At 49.8% G+C, this 27,376-nt stretch overlaps 1 protein-coding gene across 1 annotated transcript in view; it reads left to right on the top strand.

Annotated features, from left to right (window-relative positions):
- NUP107 (nucleoporin 107) overlaps positions 1-27,376 on the top strand; it is a 116,117-nt gene that overhangs the window by 84,700 nt on the left and 4,041 nt on the right. Inside the window, exons 26-27 of the mRNA XM_082252760.1 lie at positions 8,424-8,537; positions 14,989-15,156. Coding sequence (XP_082108886.1) covers positions 8,424-8,537; positions 14,989-15,156 — 282 coding nt within the window. The remainder of the gene's footprint in view (positions 1-8,423; positions 8,538-14,988; positions 15,157-27,376) is intronic.

Here is a 27,376-nt window from a genome sequence, read left to right as displayed (position 1 = left end):
CAAGTGCACGGACTACCGCGCCGTCCGAAAATTGAGGCCCCGGCTTTTCGGCCTTCTTCTGTGAGATGAGAGAGGCTTCCAACAGGGAACTGGCGCCCTCTTGTGGTGGCCAGGAGTTTCACAAGCAGTCACTAATGACTGTTTCCACTGCCTGTTCTCAATGCCTGCCCATCTCCTTCCCAAGAGGAGATGAGGGAAGTTTTTGCAGGCTTCATCTCCCTGTCCACTTACCTTTTGCTTAAAGGTAAGTGGACAGGGAGTGTGGTTATTTATTTATTTTTTAAATAATAATAATTTTTCTTTCTCTTACGTCCTCTGACAGTCGCCGCCCCTCATATAGTCTTCACCAATGGGTATTGACCTCTTATCCATAGGAGCAAGCTAGGCATAAGACTTGTTAAAATACAAAACAATTTGCATAGACACACCTAATAGGGGCTGTCCCACTGGTCCAATACCCCCCTGCTATCAGCATTCCCAACTCAGTTTGTCTTCTGCCTAGTTAGGAGTAAGATGGGCTTCCCTGTGCTGGGGCTACAGTCTCAGCCTTTCTTCTGTTTTATTACTTTTATTTTATGATTCCGCCCCTCCTGCTACTTTGGAGATGGTGGACCAGATTATTCAGGCTGTTCTGTTCCTGGGTGACGCGGCCCTTGGACTGTCTGCTGTCGCGGTGCTAACCCGTCGTTTGGTGTGGCTGAAAAGCTGGTCGGCCGACCAGACTTCCAGAAAGACGGTGGCTGACATCCCTTATGTGGGGAACCGCCTTTTTGGGGACTCCCTGGACAAATTGGTTAAAGGGGTCACTGGGGGTCATTCTGCTGCCCCAGAATCCCAAGGGTAAGTTTTTCCGCGGTAAGCGGGGCCCTTCCTTTAAATCAAATCACGGGTCCTTTTGTGCCTTTAAGGCACAGGACAAGGCCAAGTCCTTCAAAGGCCATGGTGGCCAGAAGAAGCCTTGGGTGGGCAAGTCAAAGGCCACCCATGCTGGCGCCTCCTCGACCTGAAGGGACGCCCTCACCCATTCCAGGGGTGGGGGAAGTCTGCGCGGTTTTCTCGGACCTTGACTTCTCCGGATTCCGGACAGGTGGGTTCAGGAAATCGTTCGATCAGGTTACAAGATCGAATTCCTTTCGCATCCAGTGGACAGATTCTTTCCCTCAAATCTTCATTTGACCCCAGATCATTTACAAGATCTCCATCGGGCGGTTCAGGATCTCCTCGCCCAGGGGGTGATCATCCCGGTGCCGCATCGGGACAGGTTTCGGGGGTTTTACTCGAATCTGTTACTGTGCCCAGAAAGGAGGGCAAAGTATGTCCGATTCTGAACTCGAAAGCTCTGAACCGCTTTGTGCGGGTTCAAAAGTTCCGCATGGAATCCCTCCGCTCGGTGGTGGCCTCCCTGAGCCCGGGAGATTTCCTGGCTTCCATCGATCTCAAGGATGCGTATCTACACATCCCCATATTCGAGGGTCATCAGATACCTCCGATTCGCAATCGCGGAGGAACACTATCAGTTTGTGGCGTTACCTTTCGGTCTCGCTTCGGCTCCAAGGGTGTTTACCAAAGTGTTGGCTCCTGTTCTAGGCCCTTTTACGGGCGCAGGGAATTGTGATCTTGGGATATCTGGATGATCTGTTAAGATCGAATGCCAGCCAGTGTCTGTTACGCGATCTGTCAACAACGGTTCAGCCGCTCCAGGAGTTCGGGTGGACCATCAACGTTCAGGAGTCGACTTTGTCCCCTTCTGTTTGCCTCCCTTACTTGGGGATGGTCCTGGATTCCGCCCAAGCGAAAGTCTTTCTGCCGGAGGACAAGCTCCGGACTCTACAGAACGAGGTCAGGTCCCTCAGGGACAATGAATCCTCATCGCTCAGGACTTGCATGCGGTCCTTGGGATTGATGGTGTCGGCCTTCGAGGTGATACCTTTTGCCCCAAGCCTCTAAGGGAAAGTCCACCCGCGCTAGGCAGGGCCCGTCTTTTAAAGCTCAGCGTGGGTCCTTTCGTGCCTTCGGGGCACAGGATAAGGGAAAATCCCTCAAGCCCTCAGGTGGTCACAAGAAGCCGTGGTTGGGTAAGCCAAAGGCCGGTCCGGACCCTGCAGGATGAGATCAGGTCACTCAGGGACAACGATCTCTCCTCTCTGCGGCCCTGTATGCGGTCCCTGGGTCTGATGGTTTCGGCTTTCAAAGCCATCCCATTTGCTCAATTTCACACATGAACTCTGCAAGCGGAGATCCTTGCCAGGTGGGACAGAACACCTCAGTCGTTGGACAGGAGGATTTCTCTGAGCCACCTCGCGAGATCAGATCTTTTGTGGTGGCCACCAACTCTGACACAAGGCAAGTCCTTCCAGCCTCTGTTGTGGACTGTGCTCACCACGGATGCCAGCCTATCCGGCTGGGATGGAGTTCTTGGCATGCTTTGTGCCCAGGGGGACATGGTTGGCGGAAGAGGCCGCCTCACTGATAAAAGTCTTGGAGCTCCAAGCAATCAAACTCTGCCTGTTCCGTTGGTCAACTCTGCTTCAGGGTTACCCGGTTTGGGTACAGACAGACGACGCTACGGCGGTGGCTTACATCAATCACCAGGGAGGCACCAGGAGTGCCCGGGCGGCCAAGGAAGTGGCCAAGATCCTGTCTTGGGCCGAGACGCACGTTCTGGCGATTTCGCCGTTCACATTCCTGGTGTGGAGAACTGGCAGGCGGACTATCTGAGTCGCCAGACCCTGGACCAGGGAGACTGGTCCCTGCATCCGGAGGCGTTTCACCTCCTGTGTGCCCGGTGGGGGTCTCCGGACCTGTTTGCGCCCCGCCTCAACAAAAAGGGGGGAAGGTTCGTGGCCAGAACCCGCGATCCTCTGGTGGGACGCCACGGATGCGTTAATGGTGCCTTGGCATTGGTATCGGCTGATTTATGTCTTCCCTCCGATCCACTGTTATCCAGGTTCCTCCGCTGGTTGGCGTCGGAACGGATGCAGGTCATTCTTGTAACCCCAGACTGGCCGCGTTGGTCTTGGTACGCCGACATTGTGAAGATGGTCGTTGAGCCTCTCTGGTGGCTTCCACTGAGAGACCATCTTCTGTCGCAAGGGTTTCATCCCCGCTCCTTTTCGGTGGCGAGGATTTTGGCCTTCCTGCAGGAAGGTGTGGATCAGTGTTTGGCGCTGATCACGATAAAGGGTCAGTTGTCGGCCTTAGCCATTCTATTCCAGCGTCCCTTGGCGACTAATTCCTTGATTCGCACCTTTATCCAAGGGGTGCGGCATCTGGCTCCCCCAAGGAAGGCTCCTCTGCCTCCCTGGGACCTGAATTTGGTGTTATCCTTGTTACAACGGCCTCCCTTTGAGAACATCAGAGACATTCCTCTACCTGTGTTGTCCCAGAAAGTTGCTTTTCTGGTTGCTATCACATCTGCTCGCAGAGTGTCTGAATTGGTGGCTCTGTCTTGCCGTTCGCCTTATCTGGTGGTTCATAGGGATAAAGTAGTCTTGCGACCCAATCAGTCTTTTCTCCCCAAGGTGGTGTCGGCTTTCCACCTCAATGAGGATATTGTGTTACCTTCGCTTTGTGCGAAAGCCCAAGCATCCCAAGGAATTTGCCTTGCATTCCTTGGATGTGGTCCGGGCTGTCAGGGTTTACCTGTTTGCCACGGAGTCTTTTAGGAAGTCTGATTCTCTGTTTGTCCTCCCTGCAGGACCTCGGAAGGGTTCGGCTGCATCCGCGGCAACCATTTCTAAGTGGATCAGACAGACGATTGTTCAGGCCTATTCAATCAAGGGTCAGGTTCCTCCTTTCCCTGTAAAGGCACATTGTACTAGAGCTGTCAGTGCCTCTTGGGCTTTTCACCATCAGGCTTCTGTGGCTCAGGTGTACAAAGCGGCGACCTGGTCATCTGTGCACACTTTCACAAAATTTGACAGAATTGCTTCCTTTGGCCGCAAGATTTTGAGTGCGGCAGTTGTTTGAAGAGACATAGTTTTTTTCTGTCTCTTCCTGGGGTGTTTTTTGTTGTTGTGGGTTAGCTCCTGTTGTGAGCTTTGTTGCCCTGTTGACTCAGTTGTTTTTTCTGGCCTTGTTGATACGTTACCTTTTTCGGTAGGTTGCGTCTTCCCACCCCTCACACCTGGACTGCTTTGGGACATCCCACTAGTGAAGGCTGACTGAACGGGCGGCAACTGTTAGAGGATGTAGGAGAAAATAGAATTTTTGTAAGAACTTAACTTAAAATTCTTTTCTCCGAGTCCTCTGGTGGTCGCCGCCCTCTCACCTCTGGTTCTTGGATCTTGGGGTTATTGCCTTCGGGTACTGCTTGCTACAAACCGAGGGACAGTGGTAACTGGATCAGGATAATGGCTAAGTGATGGCCCCCTGGAGTTGTGGCTAAGTGTAAAAAGTTTTTTTAATAACATTTACAACTGCCTAGCTTGCTCCTGCCGAGGGCGCCATTACCGACTAGTGAAGGCTGACTGAACGGGCGGCGACTGTCAGAGGACTCGGAGAGAAGAAATTTATGGTAAGTTCTTACAAAAAAAATTTTGTATATATATATATATATATATATATATATATATATATATATATATATATATATATATATATATATAGGGGCAAATGACACTTTTTTGTGGCCATTTTTTAGGGTGGCATTCTGATCACCGCTGTAGGGGGTTTTTGGTCCTTATTGTCTCCAATGCGTGGAACACTATTGCAAAGGCCCACAGAGTAATCAATTTCAGTATGATTCCTAAAACTGATTTAACTAGAGGTACACTGCTACTCTTCATAGTTATAGGTAGAACCTCTCAGTGGAGTCAGAGGTAATTTCTCAAATCTTTGACATCAGTATGGACAGAGGAAGAGGTTTGCCTCAATAGCTCCACAAAGCTGGCAGTTAGATCAGACTAGCAACTCTTACATCTACCAATCTCCACCAGGTACCACCAAAGGGGATCACAGCTTATTCTACGAGGGCCTGACTATCTTTATACGTGGAGAAAGCAGGCGTTACGCCAGACAAGATCTGCCAGGTGGCAACCTGGTCGAGCTTCAGTACCCTTACAAAATAATACGGATAGATTTCCTGTCCAGCCAAGACCAATCTTTCAGTGGAGGCTGTAGACCCCCCCCCCCCCCCAGTAGTATTACTTGCTAAATCCTCTGAGATGCTGCCCTCGAAGACAACCTGAGAAAAACAGTTAGGTACCGGTTAACTCCTTTTCTAGGAAGTCTTCAAGGGCAGCACTCATGCCCGTCCCTAATTCTCTATTGTCCATTGACAGATGCAGCTTCATATCTTCTTGACCAGTGGGTTATACTACCCCCTACAGGAGTAGGACACTAGGCAGGAAAAAGCTTTACCACGCCTATGGGGCTGTCCCTGCAGTCAACTCCGCGCACTCTGCTATAGCCCTCAGTTTTTCTGCCTAGTTTAGGAGTAGGACCTAGTTCCCTGCTGGGACTTCAGTCTTGGCACCATGGTTATAACCTAATTATTTGAGTCTTTGAGACAACAGCCAGGGCTGTCTCCCTCTCACCTGTTCCCCCATCCATCCATTAGCGGCCATGTGCCTCCAGTGTGAGGACACTAAATTAAGAGTGTAGGACTGCAGATTTAACAGGGTGCCGTGAAGTGGCTCTGCAGCTTTCACATGCGTTTGCAAATGTGTGTCAACTAAACCCCTGTTCTTTGTACCAAGAGACAGGTTTTTTTTGGTTGGTGACAGACTGGGGGCTGGCTGACTTTCATGCACCTCTTACAATCCTTCAACCTCATTTTGTTTTTTGTTATAGGGATGGAGACGCCGGGCAACACCAGCTTGGGTCTCATTTAAAGTCCCACCTATTTCAATATGTATAAGGGACTTCAGTCTTAGCTGTCTATTTTTGGAACAGCCGGCTGGGTTTTGGACTGGATATTCTAGGTCCTTAAGGTCTCCCAGCCTGGCCAGCGAGCGTGAGCGGGTTATAGTCCAGCACTAGGCTTCGCCATGCCAGAGCCCCGATGGATGGGGACGACCCTGCGAGTGGACCGTCTCGCCGGGATGCAGACACCCTGAGTTGCAGCGTACCCCCTGGCTGTCGGCACCCCCACCCCGGGTGGGAAGTGGTTTATTCAGAGTGGCGCCCGCCTGATGCCGTGGTATGGTAAGTGTCCTCCCAATTCCCTGGCAGTCTCGGGGTGGACGTGGGCCCCCTCCATGGAATAGTCAGACCCTCGGGTATCACTCGGTTCCCCTGGCCCCTCGGGTGTACCAGGCCCCCCCCCCCCCCCTTTAGCTGTTACACCCCCCCCCCCCTGTAGCAGGTTCATACCTCATGGGGGGCGGTAATGTTACGGCCGCTGCGTCTGTCCTGCCTCTGGTCTGATGACCCCCATGGGGGTCCTGGAGACCGCATGGCACGCCGTGGTTCCAGGAAGATCTGTCATCGTACATGGAAATCGTACATTTCATGGTGTGAATCTTTGAAGGTGCACCCTTGCTTGTTCTCGTGGCTAGGGTTTTAGCTTTTCTTCAAAAAGGTGTTGAACTGTGTTTTTGGTTTTGGGCACTATCAAAGGCCAAGTGTCCGCCTTGGCTGTGTTTTTCCGACGCCCTTTAGCTATGCATGCTCTGATTTGCACTTTTATTCAGGGGGTTTGCCACATGACTCCCCCCGAGGCGATCCCCGCTGCCTCCGTGGGATCTGAATTTGGTACTATCTGTTCTTTAAAAACCCCTGTTTGAGAACATTAGGGAGATTCCTCTGCTTACCTTGTCTCAGAAGGTTTCCTTTTTAGTTTTACATCTGCCCGCAAAGTATCTGAGTTGGCGGCATTGTCCCCCCGCTCACCCTATCTGGTGGTCCACAGAGATAAAGTGGTACTCCGACCTAATCAGTCTTTTCTTCCTAAGGTGGTTTCTGATTTTCATTTGAATGAAGACATTGTGCTGTCTTCACTTTGTCCTAAGCCCAAGCATTCCAAGGAAATTGCAATGCATTCTTTGGATGTGGTGCGACCAATCAAGTCTACCTGGCGGCTACTGAGTCGTTCAGAAAATCGGATGCTCTATTTGTCCTTACGGAAGGATCTCGTAAAGGATTGGCTGCGTCTGCTGTGACCATATCTAGATGGATCAGACAGACAGTAGTTCAGGCTTATTTGCTGAAGGGTCAGGTTCCTCCTTTCGCTGTGAAGGGACACTACTAGGGCGCTGATCGCTTCCTGGGCTTTTCGCCATCAGGGGTCAGTGATGCAAGTTTGCAAGGTGGCAATTTGGTCGTCGGTGCACACGTTCACAAAATTCTACAAAGTAAGTGTTGGCATCTTCGGATGCCTCTTTTGGCTTCAAGGTTTTGCAGGCTGCTGTTTTTTTCTTGGTGAGTAATTTCTTCGGAAATTACATTTTTTTGCGTTGTTTTTCCCACCCCTCATGCAAGTACTGCTTTGGGACGTCCCAATGGTCAAGAAGATATGAAGCCGCGTCTGTCAATGAACGATGGAGAAAACTGGATTTTTGACTTACCGTAAAATCCTTTTCTCTGAAGTTCATTGACAGACGCAGTACCTGCCCCTCTATTTGAGTGGAATTGGGTTGTGGTCTTCTAAAACACTGCTTGCAACAAAACTGAGGACTATAGCAGAGTGTGTGGGGTTATGCCTTCAGGGACAGCCCCCATAGGCATGGTAAACTGAGGACTATAGCAGAGTGTGTGGGGTTATGCCTTCAGGGACAGCCCCCATAGGCATGGTAAAGCTTTTTACTGCCTAGTATCCTACTCCTGTAGGGGGCAGTATAACCCAATGGTCAAGAAGATATTAAGCTGCGTCTGTCAATGATCTTCAGAGAAAAGGATTTTATGGTAAATCAAAAATCCCGTTTTTTTTTTTTCGGAAGTTTCATGGAAGGATCATTTATATGTCCCTGTTGTTCCTCCGGTACTTGTATATTACTGAGTTATGTGATGGCCCTTGAAAATGGTGGATGATGGGTTTCCTGTTTTGGATGGGAGAAGACCTAGCTCTCAGATGCTGCCCTGGAAGACTTCCTAGAAAAGGAGTTACCAGGTATCTGCACCAAAAACGCATGGAAAATAGGTTATGTGGTTTCGTGCGGCATAGTTCACACTGGTGCTTTCAGTTACAGTGTGCTCCAGTTCCAAAATAAAGTAGAAAATGCTGCATTTTTCCTGCACTGTACTGGAAAGCTGTAAAACTCATCAAAAACTCACTGGAATGCACGAAAAACGCACTGAAACACACATGTCCTCATTTAAGATTAAGAAAAACTAGGGGGAAAAAATGCACTGGACTGCATTAAAAACGCATTGGAATGCATCAAAAATGCACATGCAGAAACTCCTCTGTACTGCATTTCTATTGTGTGAACTGGCCCTAAATGTAATGTTTATGTGCTTATCTGTGCTTTTTTTCCTAACAGGAAATGTATAATACATGGAAGGATCACCTTGATGCATTAACTGCAGAAGTGAAAGAGAAAATTTATAATGTCTTACTGTTTGTTGAGGGAGGCTGGATGGTAGATGTCAGAGATGTAAGTAATGTGCTTTTTTTTTTTTCTGTTGAAGCACGTTCTAATGTGAATATGTGGGGTTTGTTCAGTGTAGTAGCATTAATAGGAGATATACAGACTGAAAATGAGCACAACTCTAGTCACCGTTGGTTACTGCGATTTTGCATATTATCACTGCTTTGAATAAGCCAATTAACAGTATTTTGAATAAAATGCATTTACATAGACTGGCCATACATTATAAAGTTTTCTTCTACATATTTCCTTTACATTTGCCAAAACCATATAATATGAGGTCATACCTAAACACTTTTCAATTTTGTATGCAATAAGGCAGGCCCCTGTACTACATAGTTGAAGGTAAATCTAAAGCAAACTGAACAAGAAAATTGTATAATGTATGGCCAGCTTTAGTCGGCTCTGAACAAAAAAGTGGAGGAAATGCACCCCTAGTGGATTCCTATTATTATTTTATGCATCAAAATGTTTTAAGATAGAGAAGGGGTCTCCAAACTTTCTGGATAAATGGCTAGTTTACTGTTCTTTAGAATTTAGGGGGCCTGACATTGATCAGTGGGAGTAGAAAATGCCCCAGGATCAGAGCAGGTAGACAATGTCTTAGGCTTAATGATCAGTTGGAGTGAAAAATTGCATAGTGCTTGTGGTCAGTAGGAAGAGCATTAGTGTCCCGTCATTGGCATCAGTGGGAGGATTAGTGTCCCGTCATTGGTATCAATAGGAGGATTAGTGTCCTCTCATTGGTATCAGTGGGAGAAATAGTGCCCTGTCATTGGTATCCATGGGAGAAATAGTGCCCTGTCATTGGTATCCATGGGAGGAATAGTGCCCCATCATTGGTATCCATGGGAGGAATAGTGCCCCATCATTGGTATCTGTGGGAGGAATGGTGTCCTCTTGTTGGTATCAGTGGGAGAAATAGTGCCCTGTCATTGGTATCCATGGGAGGAATAGTGCCCCGTCATTGGTATCCATGGGAGGAATAGTGCCCCGTCATTGGTATCCATGGGAGGAATAATGTCCTCTCACTGGTATCCTTGGGAGGAATAGTGCTCCATCATTGGTATCCTTGGGAGGAATAGTGCCCCTTCATTGGTATCCGTGGGAGGAATAGTGTCCTCTTATTGGTATCTGTGGGAGGAATCGTGTCCAGTCATTGGTATCCGTGGGAGGAATAGTGTCCTCGCATTGGTATCCGTGGGAGGAATAGTGCCCCGTCATTGGTATCAGTGGGAGGAATAGTGCCCCGTCATTGGTATCAGTGGGAGCAATAGTGCCCTCTCATTGGTATCAGTGGGAGCAATGGTGCCCTCTCATTGGTATCAGTGGGAGGAATGGTGCCCCGTCATTGGTATCCCTGGGATAAGTAGTGCCTCGTCATTGGTATCCTTGGGAGGAATAGTGTCCTCTCATTGGTATCAGTGGGAGGAATAGTGTCCTCTCATTGGTATCAGTGGGAGGAATAGTGTCCTCTCATTGGTATCAGTGGGAGGAATAGTGTCCTCTCATTGGTATCAGTGGGAGGAATAGTGTCCTCTCATTGGTATCCGTGGGAAGGAATAGTGTCCAGTCATTGGTATCTGTGGGAGGAATATAGTGCCCCGCCACTGGTATCCGTGGGAGGAATATAGTGCCCCATCATTGGTATCCATGGGAGGAATAGTGCCCCATCATTGGTATCTGTGGGAGGAATGGTGTCCTCTTGTTGGTATCAGTGGAAGAAATAGTGCCCTGTCATTGGTATCCATGGGAGGAATAGTGCCCCGTCATTGGTATCCGTGGGAGGAATAATGTCCTCTCACTGGTATCCTTGGGAGGAATAGTGCTCCATCATTGGTATCCTTGGGAGGAATAGTGCCCCTTCATTGGTATCCGTGGGAGGAATAGTGTCCTCTTATTGGTATCTGTGGGAGGAATAGTGTCCAGTCATTGGTATCCGTGGGAGGAATAGTGTCCAGTCACTGGTATCCGTGGGAGGAATAGTGTCCAGTCATTGGTATCCGTGGGAGGAATAGTGTCCTCTCATTGGTATCAGTGGGAGGAATAGTGTCCTCTCATTGGTATCAGTGGGAGGAATAGTGTCCTCTCATTGGTATCAGTGGGAGGAATAGTGTCCTCTCATTGGTATCAGTGGGAGGAATAGTGTCCTCTCATTGGTATCCGTGGGAAGGAATAGTGTCCAGTCATTGGTATCTGTGGGAGGAATATAGTGCCCCGCCACTGGTATCCGTGGGAGGAATATAGTGCCCCATCATTGGTATCCATGGGAGGAATAGTGCCCCATCATTGGTATCTGTGGGAGGAATGGTGTCCTCTTGTTGGTATCAGTGGAAGAAATAGTGCCCTGTCATTGGTATCCATGGGAGGAATAGTGCCCCGTCATTGGTATCCGTGGGAGGAATAATGTCCTCTCACTGGTATCCTTGGGAGGAATAGTGCTCCATCATTGGTATCCTTGGGAGGAATAGTGCCCCTTCATTGGTATCCGTGGGAGGAATAGTGTCCTCTTATTGGTATCTGTGGGAGGAATAGTGTCCAGTCATTGGTATCCGTGGGAGGAATAGTGTCCAGTCACTGGTATCCGTGGGAGGAATAGTGTCCAGTCATTGGTATCCTTGGGAGGAATAGTGTCCTCTCATTGGTATCAGTGGGAGGAATAGTGTCCTCTCATTGGTATCAGTGGGAGGAATAGTGTCCTCTCATTGGTATCAGTGGGAGGAATAGTGTCCTCTCATTGGTATCAGTGGGAGGAATAGTGTCCTCTCATTGGTATCAGTGGGAGGAATAGTGTCCTCTCATTGGTATCCGTGGGAAGGAATAGTGTCCAGTCATTGGTATCTGTGGGAGGAATATAGTGCCCCGCCACTGGTATCCGTGGGAGGAATATAGTGCCCCATCATTGGTATCCATGGGAGGAATAGTGCCCCATCATTGGTATCTGTGGGAGGAATGGTGTCCTCTTGTTGGTATCAGTGGAAGAAATAGTGCCCTGTCATTGGTATCCATGGGAGGAATAGTGCCCCGTCATTGGTATCCGTGGGAGGAATAATGTCCTCTCACTGGTATCCTTGGGAGGAATAGTGCTCCATCATTGGTATCCTTGGGAGGAATAGTGCCCCTTCATTGGTATCCGTGGGAGGAATAGTGTCCTCTTATTGGTATCTGTGGGAGGAATAGTGTCCAGTCATTGGTATCCGTGGGAGGAATAGTGTCCAGTCACTGGTATCCGTGGGAGGAATAGTGTCCAGTCATTGGTATCCGTGGGAGGAATAGTGTCCTCGCATTGGTATCCGTGGGAGGAATAGTGTCCTCGCATTGGTATCCGTGGGAGGAATAGTGCCCCGTCATTGGTATCAGTGGGAGGAATAGTGCCCCGTCATTGGTATCAGTGGGAGCAATAGTGCCCTCTCATTGGTATCAGTGGGAGGAATGGTGCCTCGTCATTGGTATCCCTGGGATAAGTAGTGCCTCGTCATTGGTATCCTTGGGAGGAATAGTGCCTGATCATTGGTATCGGTGGGAGGAATAGTGCCCGGTCATTGGTATCCGTGGGAGGAATAGTGTCCTCTCATTGGTATCAGTGGGAGGAATATAGTGCCCCGTCACTGTTGTCAGTGGGAGGAATACTGCTTTATATTAGTTGGAGGAACAGTGTCTTAAGGGTGAAATCAAGGCGCGCAAAGGGCCACATCCAGCCCACACCTACAGTTTGGCAGCCACTGATGTAGATGATTATGTATAGTAGTGTCCCGTCATTGGTATCAGTGGGAGCAATGGTGCCCTCTCATTGGTATCAGTGGGAGGAATGGTGCCCCGTCATTGGTATCCCTGGGATAAGTAGTGCCTCGTCATTGGTATCCTTGGGAGGAATAGTGTCCTCTCATTGGTATCAGTGGGAGGAATAGTGTCCTCTCATTGGTATCAGTGGGAGGAATAGTGTCCTCTCATTGGTATCAGTGGGAGGAATAGTGTCCTCTCATTGGTATCAGTGGGAGGAATAGTGTCCTCTCATTGGTATCCGTGGGAAGGAATAGTGTCCAGTCATTGGTATCTGTGGGAGGAATATAGTGCCCCGCCACTGGTATCCGTGGGAGGAATATAGTGCCCCGCCACTGGTATCAGTGGGAGGAATATAGTGCCCCATCATTGGTGTCAGTGGGAGGAATAGTGCTTCATATTAGTTGGAGGAACAGTGTCTTAAGGGTCAAATCAAGGCGAGCAAAGGTCCACATCCGGCCCGCAGCTACAGTTTGGCAACAACTGATGTAGAGGATTGGCCACACAGAGTAAGGGCTCATAGACACATTGGGATTGATTTATTGAAATTGGAGAATGCAAAAAATACTTTTTTTTTTTTTAACAAAAAAAATAAGAAAACTTTAGTTAGCCCAATTTTTTTCTATAATGTGAAAGATAATGTTATGCCGAGTAAATTGATACCGAACATGTCATGCTTTAAAATTGCGCACATTTGTGGAATGGCGACAAACTTTAGTATTTAAAAAATCTCCATAGGCGACGCCTTAAAATTTTTTCACAGGTTACCAGTTTAGAGCAACAGAGGAGGTCTAGTGGTAGAATTATTGCTCTCACTCAAACGATTGCAACGATACCTCACGTGTGGTTTCAACACCATTTGTATATGTGGACGCGACTTGCATATGCGTTTGCTTCTGCGCGCAAGCTCGGAGGGATGGGACGCTTTCAATTTTTTTTTCTTATTATTTATTTTACTTTTTATTTTTTCATTTTACGCCGTCCCTTTTTAAAAAAAAAAAATAAAGTTTTGATCACTTTTATTCCTATTACAAGGAATGTAAACAAACCTTATAATAGTAATAAGCAGGGCAGGGCTTCTTTAATGGGAGATCTAAATGCTCCCATGGCATATCTGCTGCTAGGACCACTTTTATGTTCAAGCTGACCGTCTGTTGTGTAAAAAATAAATAAATAAATACCTGGGGCTATGGCAGCTATCTGTCAAAGTAGCGATTGTGAATACACGGTGGGCAGTCCGGAAGTGGTTAATTGAACAAGCTGAAGTTGGAAGCTGATTGGTTTCTATGCAGAGCTGCACCAGATTTTGCACTCTACAGTTTTAGTAAATCATACCCATTGTATTGTGACTTGTTCTTTTTCATACTGAATAAAAAAAATCACTTCTAGGGCACATGGAAAATAATTGTTTTTTTATGTTGCTCGTTTATACTATAATGCTTGTGTGATGTGAATTGCAGTTCTGAAAATATGCAGCGTGTCTACATTTTTCTCAACCAATATTATAATGCCACGCTAATAGTGCTCAATATGATAGTGTCAAAAACTCTTCAAAAATATACACATAATTGGTGCTAATTATACGTGATTGAAAGTGTCAGATGTCATATTAAGCCAAACCACATATCACAAATATATCCAATATAATCAAACTAAACCAAGAGTGTGTGCAATCTAACAAAAATATAGTGAAATTTAAAAAAATTTATGTTTGTGCAATCCCCACAAATTAATTTTCATAAATGGCCATGCAAACATAACATAATGCAAAAGTGATGATGCACAAACGGTGCTTTTCCACCACTCAACTTCTTTCTCGTACACAAAAAATCGTATGTCGCCTCAGAGGGCTCCCCCCACCAGGAATAATCTCACCTGGAGTTTTGTGACCACCACAATCAATAGGGTCAGAAAAAGCCTTTTAGCCTAACTAGGGCTACATCCAGCTCCTCCAACCTTCTCCTCTGTCATCTCCTCATAAAGGGTAATGGCATCCAGAGATCATGAATATAAAGATAAAAACACCAATAGTGCTTATATCCTTCTAAAAACGATTTATTGAAAAAAAACATGCTCAGGGTTCCCCCTTTTTCAGGTACTTCCAGCCCGCCAGACTAATACAGGTATATGTACTCCGTTTCTGTGAAGATTCAGTTGCTCTCATAAAAACACAAGCCTTACAGAAACTCCTCTGATATCCAGCTCCACACTGGTTCCTGGTGTGCTCACCGTCCTTGCCCCTCGCCAACGTGTGGCTACACAGAGTCACGTGTCTTCCTCAGGGAGGAAGTTCAGTTTCTTTAGGACTGTGTCCTGTAGTGCCTTCCTGTTGTAGAATGAGTCAGTGCCACAAAAAGGGAGCAGTTTTTTCCCAGTGCCTTTTGAGCTACTAAGTTCTAAAACATTGCTGAGTGGGTAATTACAACATCTTGTATAAGTTCTAGTTTACATTGTTGGTGCAAGGAAAAACTGTGCTACCACTGTCACTACAGTTCTGATATTCTGAAATATAGATTGTAGTATAATGGAGCATCTACAAAGGATTATGATTATTGGTGATAAAGCTATGATGGTAAACCAATAAAATTTGCAGTATAAAACAAATATGGACACCTTTTTATATATGTAAACTACTATATCTGTTGTGTGAAAACTGAAATTTTGCTGTCTGTATTAGGATGCAGAGGAGGATCCAGAACGTAAACACGAAATGACGTTTCTACGGAGCCAATGCTTACCAATGATGACTTACTTGCTGCACACTGTACTGCACAACACAAAGCAGTACCAGGAATGTCTACGGTTGGCTGACGTGGTCTCATCTGAAAACCACAAGCTATATAAAGTAGGTGCATCTTGCATAATGACTGCATGATTGGGAACATTTACAGCAGACTTTCTCTTGCGTCCTCTGACAGTCGCCACCCCTCATATAGTCTTCACCAATGGGTATTGACCTCTTATCCACAGGAGTAAGCTAGGCAGAAGATTTTGTTAAAAACACAAAACTTTGCATAGACACACCTACAGGGGGCTGTCCCTCTGGTCCAATACCCCCGGCTAGCCTCATTCCCAATTCAGTTTCTCTTTTGCCTAGATAGGAGTAGGCAGGCTTCCCTGTGCTGGGGCTCCAGTCTCAGCCTTTTTCTCTGTTTTATTACATTTTATTTTCTGCTAAGTGTGTTTTTTCCTTTGCACTACTAGCTTTTTATTTGTTCCTGCGCTTAGTTAGTCAGACTTCGGAAGACTCAAGCGTTTGCGGAGCTGGGAATCGGACTGGTTGTACTAGAGCCTTACGGAATCCCAGCCCGCCATCGAGCGTTTAGCAGGCTATGCGTACGCCCTGGCCTCGCAAACGACCTGTCCTCAGGGACAAAGCCCGCGAAGTGGCCACTTCGCTAGGATTTCTCAACTGCGGTACGCCGCGTGTTGCTAGAATCCTGTTTGGCTGACGGCACTCCCACCACCCGGGGTGGGAGGCTTCCCGTCGCAGAGTGGCAACCACGAATTCGCATGGATCGGTGAGTAACTAGCTACCCCCTCTGTCTATACATTGTACGCCCGGGGGTGTGTGTGGGGCCTTCTCTCATGGGGATAGCAGTCTGTTAGAGTCTGTGTGATGCCCTCATGTCTGTCTGTGCGGTCCCTGTGTTTCCCTCACGGTCCCTGCTGGGGTGCTATTTGCGGTCATGCCGCGCTGTGGGGGGTTTGCGGGGGTCCCGGAGTCCCTCGGGAGTGTTTTGTGTCACTTTAGGGGTACAGACATGGGGGTGGGGGCCGCTGCGGTGTAAAACACGCAGGGCCGCCATTTTGGGAGTGGGCATGCTGTTCTGGCTTCATGTGTGGGCATTCAGCAGCCATTTTCCCTAGTGTATCCGCGCCCTTTCGAGCGCCATCTTTAATGTGGGCAGTGTATGGTTCGGCGGCCATTTTCCCGGAGCCTCCCCATAGTTACATGGGCAACCATTTTTCCTTAGTCAGTTCCAGTTTGAGCCTCTAGCGTTGTGACATCACTTCCTTTCTTCAGTCGGATCGGGCTGGAAGCTAGTATAGTACAGCTACACTTCTGGGGGGCTTTTCTATGCTGTTTTTTCTGGGTCATGCCTTACTGGCAGCTATGTTACCTTGTATTTAGCGGCATATGCTGGTCCTCTTTGCGGAGGGGTCCGCCGCTGACGCTGATGTAAAGGGCCAGCGCCAGAAAAAATTTTAAGTAGGGTTTTTTTTTTTTTTTTTTTGAGTCCCAGGGTAGCATGTTTCCCCCAGCGCTGGTGGAGGGTTCAGGTATGCCTGAATCTTCTGAGCTAAGCTCCCTTCCTTCTGCACTTGCGACTTTAGCGTCTTAAGTGGCTCTGTTGATGTCTGAGCGGGCTTTTAGAAAAGACCCAGCCTGTCTCAGTCTATTTATCCTGAGCTAGATATGGTTGCCATGGACAGTGTACCCCCTGAAGGATCTCAGTCCTCTCGGTCGGTGGGGAGGTGGAGGGGGTCGACTCCCCCTCTGGGTCGGCCATAGAACGCACAGCAATGTCTGCGCTTATAGTTCTGTTGTGGATACACTGCATTTAAGGGATGAACCCAGAAAGCGGCTCAGGTATTCCCTGTCCCGCTGAGTTTCATGCAACTGTGAATGTAAATGGCGCAATTAAATGCGCAAATTTTGTGGTACCTACACGGTTTCAGTACCGTGGTCCCTTTGCGTCTCCGACGGCTTTGCACTGGACTGTGGCCTCTAAGGTGGACCACACGGTATCCGGTTTACACAAGGTCACTCTGATGCCCACGGAGGCTTACCCGGTGCTTAGAGACCCGGCGGATAGGAATCTCCTGCCCGCCAATCCTATGTAGTGGCAAGTTCCTTGTTGAAGCCCGTGTTCGCCTCAGTAATGGTCTCTCAGTGGTCTCTCAGGCTGTGGTGGAGTGGACTGAGGTGCTCAGACGCACCCTTGTGGCTGATTCCGCCCCTCCTGCTACTTTGGACATGGTGGACCAAATTGTTCAGGCGGTTTAATGCCTTTGTGATGCGCCCTTGGATGAGGCCCCTTAAGCCTTACGCTTCTCTGCTGTCGCAGGAACTATCCATCGCCTTGTGTGGCTGTAGAGCTGGTCGGCGACCAGACTTCCAGGAAGTCGGTGTCTGACATCCCTTATGCAGGGAATCGCCTTTTTGGGGACTCCCTGGAAGAGTTGGTGAAGGGGGTCACTGGGGGTAAAAGCACTCTGCTGCCCCATGTGTCCAAGGGTAAGTTTTTTTCCGCGGTAAGTGGGGCCCTTCCTTTAAATCCTTACCAGGGGTCCTTTCGTGCCTTTAAGGCACATTACGAGGGCAAATCCTTCCAGGCCTCTGGTGGCCAGAAGAAGCCTTGGGTGGGCAAGTCTGTAGCCGCCCACTCTGGCACGCCTGCCCCGTCCACCATTCAGGACAGATGGGTTTAGGAACTCATTCGGTCGGGGTGCAAGATCGAATTTCGATCGCGCCCAGCAGATTCTTTCCCTCAAATCTTCATTAACCCCAGATCGTTTTCGCTATCTTCAACGGGCGGTTCAGGATCTCCTCGCCCTGGGGGTGATCGTCCCGGTGTCACATCGGGACAGGTTTTCGGGGGGTTTTACTCAAATCTGTTTGCGGTGCCCTGGAAGGAGGGCAAGGGGCGTCTGATTCTGGACCTAAAGTTTCTAGACCGCTTGTGCGGGTTCAAGAATTCCGTATGGAATCCCTCTGATCGGTGGTGGCCTCTCCGAGCTCGGGAGATTCCTGGTTTTTAATCGACCTCAAGAATTCTACACATCCTTATATTCGAGGGTCATCAGAGCTCCCTCCGATTCGCAATCGCAGAGGAGCGATATCAGTTCGTGGCGTTACCTTCGGCTCCAAGGGTGTTTACCAAAGCTTTGGCTCCTGTTCTGGCCCTGTTGCGGGCGCAGGGGATCGCAATCCTTGGATATCTGGACGATCTCCTGTTAAGGTCGAGATCCAGTTCAACTCTGTTGCGCGATCTGTCAACCACGGTTCAGACGCTCCAGGAGATCGGGTGGGCCATCAACTTTCAGAAGTCGACATTGTTCCCTTCTGCTCATCTCCCTTCTCTGGGAATGGTCCTGGACCCTGCCCTTGCGAGAGTTTTTTTCCTGCCGGAGGACATACTCCGGACTCTGCTGAATGAGGTTTGGTCCCTCAGGGACAACGAATCCTCATCACTCAGGACCTGCATGCGGTCCCTAGGTTTGATGGTGTCAGCCTTCGAGGCGATGCCGTTTGCACGCGATCTCTGCAAGCGGAGATCCTAGCCAGGGGGGACAGGCATCCTCAGTCCTCAGACAGGAGGATATCTTTGAGTCACCAGGTCAGAGCGGACCTTTTGTGGTGGCTCCAGTCTCCGGCTCTGACGGAAGGTAAGTCCTTCCGGCCGTTGTTATGGTAAGTGCTCACCACGGACGCCAGCCTGTCGAGCTGAAGTGGCGTTCTGGGCAAATTGTTTGCCCAGGGCACTTGGTTGGAGGAGGAATTCTCCCTACCGATACATGCCTTGGAACTGAGCACGATCAGGCTCTGTTTGCTCCATTGGTGCGTTCGTCTTCAGGGCCACCCTGTGCGGGTGCAGGCGGACAACACCACTGCGGTGGCGTACATCACTCACCAAAGGGGCACCAGAAGTGCCCAGGCGGCCAAGGAAGTGGCCGAGATTTTGCCTTGGGGCGAGACGCGGGTCTCGGCGTTTTCGGCAGTTCACTTTCCGGGTATGGAACACTGGCAGGCCGACTATTGGAGTCACTAGACCCCAGACCAGGGGGAATGGCCTTGCACCCGGAGGTGTTTCAGATGCTGTGTGCGCGATGGCGCGCCTCCTCTAAACAACCAAGTGGGAAGGCTCGTGGCAAGCGCGCGCGATCCTTTGGCAGCTGCCTTGGACGCGCTGGTGGTGCCTTGGAATCAGTTTAGTCTGATTTACGCCTTTCCCCCGATCCAGTTGTTGTCACGGTTCCTTCGCAGATTGGTCTCGGAACCGAGGTTGGTGGTCCTGGGGGCCGGACTGGCCTCGCCGGTCTTGATTCGCGGACGTCATGCAAATGGTCGTCGAGCCTCCCTGGCGGCTCCTCTTACGAGGGGACCTGTTGTTTGTCTCAGGGGCTGTTCTTCCATCCTACTTTACAATCGCTGGCCTTGTCGGCGTGGCTGTTAAAAGCCAGATCTTGGGAGATCGGGGTCTCTCGTCGGAGATCACTCCTACCTTGCTTAGAGCTAGGAAGGCCTCGTCCGGTAAGATTTCTTATCATACCTGGAAGGCTTGCTTCGCCTGGTGCAGATCGCAGGGTTTCCATCCTCACTACTTTTCGGTGGCAAGGGTGTTGTTAGCCTTCCTGCAATCCAGTGTGGACCTAAGTCTTGCACTGTCCACTGTTGGGGGTCAGTTTTCTGCGCTGGCCATTCTTTCCAGCGCCCTTTGGCGTCAAGTTCCTTGATCCGCACCTTTATCAAGGGGTGCGTCATTTGGCCCCCCCTCGGTGGGCGCCCTTAATCCCTTGGGACTTGAATTTGGTTCTGTCCGTTTTGCAACGTCTTCCCTTTGAGAACACCCGGGAGATTCCTCTGCTTGCACTGTCACGGAAAGTTGCCTTTCTGGTGACCATCACATCTGCTTGCAGTGTGTCGGAGTTGGCGGTCCTATCTTGTCGCTTCCCCTACCTGGTGGTTCATAGGGATAAGGTGGTCTTGCGACCTCATCAATCCTTCTCTCCAACGGTGGTGTCTGGTATCCATCTCCACGAGGACATTGTTTTGCTTTCGCTGTGTGCGAATCCTACGCATCCTACGGAGTTTTACCTTGCATTTCTTGGATGTTGTCAGGGCGATCAGGGTTACCTGTCGTCTACGGAATCCTTCAGAAAGTCGGATTCTCTTTTTTTTTTTTTTTTGTCCTTCCTGAGGGCCTCGGAAGGGTATGGCTGCATCTGCGGCAACCATTCCTGTCTGGTTCCGATGGAAGATTGTACAGGCTTGTTGGCCTGGGGATCAGGTTCCGCCCTTCCCTGTCACGGCGCACTCTTCTGAGAGGAAGGGTGCGTTTTGGGCCTTTCGCCATCATTCGTCGGTGTCCCGGATGTGCAAGCGGCAACATGATTGTCCCTGCACACCTTTACAAAATTTACAAACTTGATGTTTCGGCATCGGCGGATGCCTCCTTTGGCTGCAAAGTTCTGGGTGCGGCAGTACCTTGGGGGAGACATGGCGTTTTTAGCCTGTCCCCTCCTGTGGGGGTTTTTTCCTGGGTTTGTTCGCTCCTGTTGAGCTTTCCTGTTACCCAGTGGGTTACCTTTTTGGTTCAGATAAGGTTTTTTTTATCTGACCTTGGGTGTTTCGTTACCTTGGGACGGTTGCGTTTCCCACCCCTCATGTCTACACTGCTTTGGGACATCCCATTGGTGAAGACTATATGAGGGGTGGCGACTGTCAGAGGACGTAAGAGAAAACAGAATTTTTGTAAAATCTTACCGTAAAATTCCTTTCTCTGAGTCCTCTGACAGTCGCCGCCCCCACCCCTCTTTTGGGGTTTATGGACTATCTACTGCTTGCTACCAAACTGAATTGGGAATGAGGCTAGCCAGGGGTATTGGACCAGAGGGACAGCCCCCTGTAGGTGTCTATGCAAAGTTTTGTGTTTTTAACAAAATCTTCTGCCTAGCTTACTCCTGTGGATAAGAGGTCAATACCCATTGGTGAAGACTATATGAGGGACGGTGACTGTCAGAGGACTCAGAGAAAGGAATTTTACGGTAAGATTTTACAAAAATTCAGTTTTTTCCATGAGTATAATGTTATAGTATTTGTTTAGTGGGAGTAGAAGAAAAATTGATTAGTGTTTGTGGTCAGTAGGAGGAGGATTAATGTCCTGTCATTGGTATCAGTGGGAGGAATAGTGCCTCATCATTTCTATCAGTGGCAGGTTTTGTTTGTTTAGAACTAAAAATGCTTTTTCTTGGGTAAATATGAAATATGGCATATTTCTCTTACGTCCTCTGACAGTCGCCGCCCACTCATACAGTCTTCACCAATGGGTATTGACCTCTTATCCATAGGAGCAAGCTAGGCATAAGACTTGTTAAAAACAAAGTAATTTACATAGACACACCTATGGGGGCTGTCCCACTGGTCCAATACCCCCCTGCTATCAGCCATCCCAACTCAGTTTGTCTTCTGCCTAGTTAGGTTGTGAGAGAGGCTCTCCCTGTGTGGGGCTACAGTCTCAGCCTTTTCTTCTGTTTTATGATTTTATTTCTGAAAAATGTGTTTTTTCTTTGCTCTACTAGCTGTTTATTTTATCAGCGTTTAGTTAGTCACTTTTTCAAGATGATGACGGTGTAGCGGAGCTGGGAGTCGCACTGGTCGTCCTGGTGTTCCAGGACGGAGGGCCTTATGGAATCCCAGCCCGCCATCGAGCGTTTAGCAGGCTATGGTTTGCCCTGGCCTTGCAAACGACCCATCCCTGTCCTCAGGGATGCACAGCCTGCGAGGTGGCTACCTCGCCTGGACGCCTCATCCACGGTTCTCCGTGCACTGCTAGCGTCCTGCTTTTTGGCTGACGGCACCCCCGCCATCTGAGGGTGGGAGGTTTCCCGTCGATGAGAGGCGCCCCACGCCATCGGGTACGGTAAGTACACTCTGTGTGGGGCCTCTGTCTGGGGCTGGCAGTCCTGTGTGTCAGTGTTATCCCCTCATGTCTGTGCGTTTTTGGGCTCCCTGATCCCGGTCCCTGCGGGGGCTTTTCTCACAGCGGGTACGCTATGTGGGTTTGTGGGGGTCCCTCTCCTATTTCACTGTATGGTGCTTTTGGAGGTGCAGACAAGTGCGGCGAGCGCTGCGGGGTTAAAAACCGCCGGTCCGCCATTTTAGGTGTGGGCAGCATGCTGGCTTCACTGTGGGCGCTTATACAGCAGTGTGTATGTAGTGTGTTTTGGCTCCTTGCGGCGCCATCTTGTGTGTGGCAATGTGTTTTTTCTGAGCACATGTCGGCGGCCATTTAACCAAAGCCTCCCATTACTTTCTATGGGCAATCGTTTTTCCTTGGTCTAAAACCCTAGTTCAGCCCATTGCGGTGACATCACTTCCTCTTTCTGCACAGAGGAGATCGGCAGGCGTGTAGGTAACACTTGTGGGGTCTGTCTTGCTGTCTTTTTTGTGGGAATACCTCTGACTGTCAGCTTATTCCTGCTTGGGGGTCGTTTTGCATTGTCCCTCATAGCGGTGTACTGCGGGGGATCGCGGTGCGTTTAAAGGGCCAGTACCATATAAAATAAAAAATAAAAGTTTTTTAATATGGAGTCCCAGGACAGCAAATTTCCCCCAGCCTTGTTGGATGGTTCAGGGTCCTCTGAATACTCTGCTCTGACTACTCTGTCTGCTGCACTTGCGACTTTGTCGTCAAAAGTGGATCTTCTGATATCCGCACAGGGTACTAGAAAAATGCCTAGGCTCTCTTTTTCTGATTCTGAGTCTGACATGGTTGCCGTAGGTAGCGTGCCCCTTGAAGGGTCTCGCTCTTCTCAGTCTGAAGGGGAGGCGGAGGTTGTGGGGGTGGATGATTCCCCCCCCTGGGACGGCCGCAGACCGCGCAGCTATGGATGCGCTGATCCTTTACATTTAGAGGATGAGCCCAATCCTCCGGGGATAGTCTTTTGGTACACACAGATCCCGTAAGGCGGCGCACGTTTTTCCTTGCCCCGCTGAGTTTCATGCAACTGTGAATGAACAATGGCGTAACTTAAAGCGCACTTTTGTGGTGCCCAAAAAGTTTCAACTTCTTTACCCCTTTGCGTCTCCTACGGATTCGCGCTGGTGTGTGGCTCCTACTGTGGATCACACTGTGGCCAGGTTAAACAAGGCCACTCTGGTACCCACCGAGGATTCTCCGGTGTTAAGGGATCCTACGGATAGGAGGCTGAATCTCTTGCTCGCCATGCTTACATGGTGGCGGGTTCCATGCTGAAACCTATTTTCGCCTCTGTCATGGTGGCTCAAGCGGTGGCGGATTAGACCCAGGTGCTCAGGCGCACCCTTGTGGCTGATTCTGCTCCCCCTATCAAGGGGTCATGTACTTGTGCGACGCGGCCTTGAATGAGGCCCCGTTAGCTGCGCGCCTATCCAGTATCGCGGTGCTGAACCGTCGCCTGATTTGGCTGAAAAGTTGGTCGGCTGACCAGACTTCCAGGAAAATGTGTCCAACATCCCCTATGCGGGGTCTCGCCTTTTTGCAGAATCCCTGGATGAGTTGGTTAAGGGTGTAACTGGTGGCAAAAGCACACTGTTGCCCCAGAATCCTAGGAGTAAGTCCTTCTGCGGTAAGCGGGGCCCTTTCGTGCCTTCAAGGCGCAGGGCAAGGGAAAACCCTTCAAGGGCCAGGGTGGCCAGAGAAAGCCCTGGGCGGGCAAACAAAGACCGCACAGGCTGGTGCGGCGGCCCAGTCCGCCATTGCCTTAAAGGGCGCCCTCACCTGTTTCAGGGGTGGGTGGACTTCTGCGCGGTTTCCTTCAACCTTGGCTGCTCCGGATTCCGGACAGGTGGGTTCAGGAAATCATTCGATCAGGTTACAAGATCGAATTCCTTTCGCGACCGGCGGACAGATTCTTTCTCTCAAATCTTCATGTGACCCCAGATCGGTTGCAAGATCTTCATCGGGCAGTGCAGGATCTGCTCGCCCAGGGGGTGATCGTCTGGTGCCACATCGGGACAGATTTCGGGGGTTTTATTCGGATCTGTTAACTGTGCCCAGAAAGGAGGGCAAGGTGCGTCCGATTCTGGACTTGAAAGCTCTGAACCGCTTCGTGCGCGTTGAAAAGTTCCGCATGGAATCGCTCCGCTCGGTGGTGGCCTCTTTGAGTCCCGGGAGATTTCCTGGCCTCCATCGACCTGAAGGATGCGTATTTACACATCCCCATATTCGAGGGTCATCAGAGGTACCTCCGATTCGCTATCACGGAGGAACACTATCAGTTTGTGACGTTACCTTTCGGTCGTGCTGGCTCCTGTCCTGGGCCTGTTGCGGGCACAGGGCATTGCGGTCTTGGGATATCTGGACGATCTCCTGTTAAGATCGAGTGCCAGTCAGTCTGATGAGTGATCTGTCCACTACGGTTCAGACGCTCCAGAAGTTCGGATGGACCATCAACGTTCAGAAGTCGACTTTGTCTCCTTCGGTTCGTCTTCCATACTTGGGAATGGTCCTGGACTCTGCCCAAGCGAAGGTGTTTCTGCCGGAGGACAAGCTCCGGACCCTGCAGAACGAGGTCAGGTCCCTCAGGGACAACGAATCTTCGTCACTCAGGACCTGTATGCGGTCCCCGGGATTGATGGTGTCTGCCTTCGAGGCGATACTGTTTGCCCAGTTTCACACGCGGTCTCTCCAAGCGGAGATACTGGCCAGATGGGACAGGCTTCCTCAGTCCTTGGACCTGAGGGTGTCTGAGTCACCAGACCAGATTGGATCTTCTATGGTGGCTCCAGTCTCCGGCCGTAGCGCAAGGGAAATCCTTCCGGCCGTTGCTGTGGACTGCTCCAATGGTCAGATCGTCTTCGGGGCCGCCCTGTACGGGTACAGATGGAAAATGCCACCAAGGGGGCACCAGGAGTGCCCGGGCGGCCCAGGAAGTGACCAGCATTCTGTCTTGGGCCGAGACTCATGTCCCGGCGATCTCAGCAGTTCACATTCCAGGTGTGGAGAACTGGCAGGCCGATTATCTGAGCCGCCAGACCCTGGACCAGGGGGAATGGTCCCTACACCCGGAGGTGTTTCAAATGCTGTGTGCGAAATGGGGATCCCCGGATGTGGATCTGTTTGCGTCCCGGTTAAACAACAAGGTGGGAAGGTTCGTGGCAAGAACGCGCGATCCTCTGGCAGAGGCCTTCGGATGCGCTGGTGGTGCCTTGTCACCGATATCTGATGTATGCCTTTCCTCCGATTCAGTTGTTGTCCAGGTTCCTTCGCAGGTTGGGCTCGGAACCAACGTTGGTGATTCTGGTGGCACCGGACTGGCCGCGCCGGTCTTGGTACGCGGACATCATTCAACTAGCCGTCGAGCCTCCATGGCGGCTCCCGTTACGGGACGATCTTCTGTCTCAGGGACCGATCTTCCATCCTGCTTTACAGTCGATGGCTTTAACGGCGTGGCTGTTGAAAGCCAGGTCCTGAGAGACGGGGGTCTCTCCTCAGAGGTCATTCCTACCTTGCTCAAAGCACGGAAGGCCTCGTCTGGTAAGGTTTATTACCATACGTGGAAGGCTTATTTTGCCTGGTGTGAAGCCAGGGGTTTCCTTCCTCGTTCCTACTCCGGTGGCGAGGGTGTTGGCCTTCCTACAAACTGGTGTGGACCAGCGCCTTGCGTTGACCACGATTAAGGGCCAGTTATCTGCACTGGCCGTCCTTTTTCAGCACCCTGTGGCGTCTAACTCGTTGATTCGCACCTTTATTCAAGGTGTGCGTCATTTGGCCCCTCCTCGGAGGGTGCATCTACCTCCATGGGACTTGAACTTGGTTCTGTCCATTCTACAACGTTCTCCTTTTGAAAACATCAGGGAAATTTCTTTGACTCTGCTGTCTAAGAAGGTTGCCTTTCTAGTGGCGATCACTTCTGCCCGCCAGACAGACGATTGTACAGGCCTACAGACAGACGATTGGGGGCGGCGACTGTCAGAGGACTCGGAGAAAGGAATTTTACGGTAAGATTTTACAAAAATTCAGTTTTCTAGTGCCTATGCACTGTTCCAATACAATAGGAAGTCATACAGAATACTTTATTACTGCAGGGGGCTTGGCATGTGAGTGGATGCTTCTCTCCATGCTCCCGCCAACTTCCAGCTCAGTAGTAGTTAAAAAACGCACCCACGGTGACAGTCGGCTCACCACTACATTCTCTGTAAGTAGAGAGTCTGCGAGCTCCACGCTGCAGCGATATCCATTTACCGGGGCGATGGAGAAGAGGCTTAAAGATGCTGGGGAGACGTTGGACCCGGGATTCCAAAATGGCGCCGACCCGATCCCACCGCGCTCACTGACAAAGGATATAGGCATAGAGGCAGCAGAGCGGGTGGAGAGATTTGCATGGAGTGCGGCTCCGGCCCCACGCAGCCGCGGCCGGTGTGTCAGCACAAGCTGTACTGATACCAGAGAACATCATGAAGCAAACAGCAGTTGCTCCACATGAGGTAATGGAGGGAGTTGGAAGGGCAGAAGGAATGGCAGCAGATGGAGGGGGGAGAGAGGGACTGGTGGCTGACACACAGGCCTCCACACCTGCTTTAACAGGGGAACCGACCCTCAGGGATGTATTCCTGGCAGTGCAAAACTGCAATTATACCCTGACCTCCTTATCCACAAAATTCCATCACCTTAGAGAAGATGTGTTACCATTATGTGACATGAAGAAAGTGTGGGATGGTACATCTGCTTAAGGTAGTGAGCTTGCAATCCATTCTCTATGCTAACTGTACAGATGATTTAGAAAACAAACTCAGGAGGAATAACGTGTGCATACTAGGCCTTCCTGAACGCATGGAGGGGAAAAACCCAACTGAGTTCATCGAGCAATGGCTGCTGGAATATTTCTTTGCAGTGGAAAGAGTACATCGGATCCCTGCAAGACCTCTACCCCTGGGTAATCCTCCACGCCCATTTATCCTAAAAGTGCTGGGTTACAGAGATGGGAATAAACTCCTTGCATTAGCCCGTACCAAGGGCAATATAGAGGTTAACGGATCCAAATTATCCTCATCTTGGACTACTCTTATTAAAGTCCAAAAGCAGAGAGCCAAGTTCATAGAAGTCAAAAGGCGCCTCCGCAATCTTCAAATCCAATGCGCCATGCTGTATCCCGCTAAGCTCAGGGTTGTAGCTAGGGATGAAGCCCTGTTCTTTGATAATACTAAGGCGGCTGTCAACTGGCTCGACAGGAATGAACAGCATCTACCAACCTCTTCTTGCAATTCCAATCCCTCCTGATGCATCGTGTGCCTGGGAACCAAGACTTCTTTCAGTAAGACAGTTTTTTAACCTCCCTGGCGGTATGATTATGTCAGG

The sequence above is a fragment of the Pelophylax lessonae genome (genome assembly GCF_965119305.1).
Source record: "Pelophylax lessonae genome assembly, chromosome: 4".
NCBI lineage: Eukaryota > Metazoa > Chordata > Amphibia > Anura > Ranidae > Pelophylax > Pelophylax lessonae.
The sequence above is the reverse complement of the archived record's forward strand: the minus strand, read 5'-3'. Positions and strand labels throughout refer to the sequence as shown.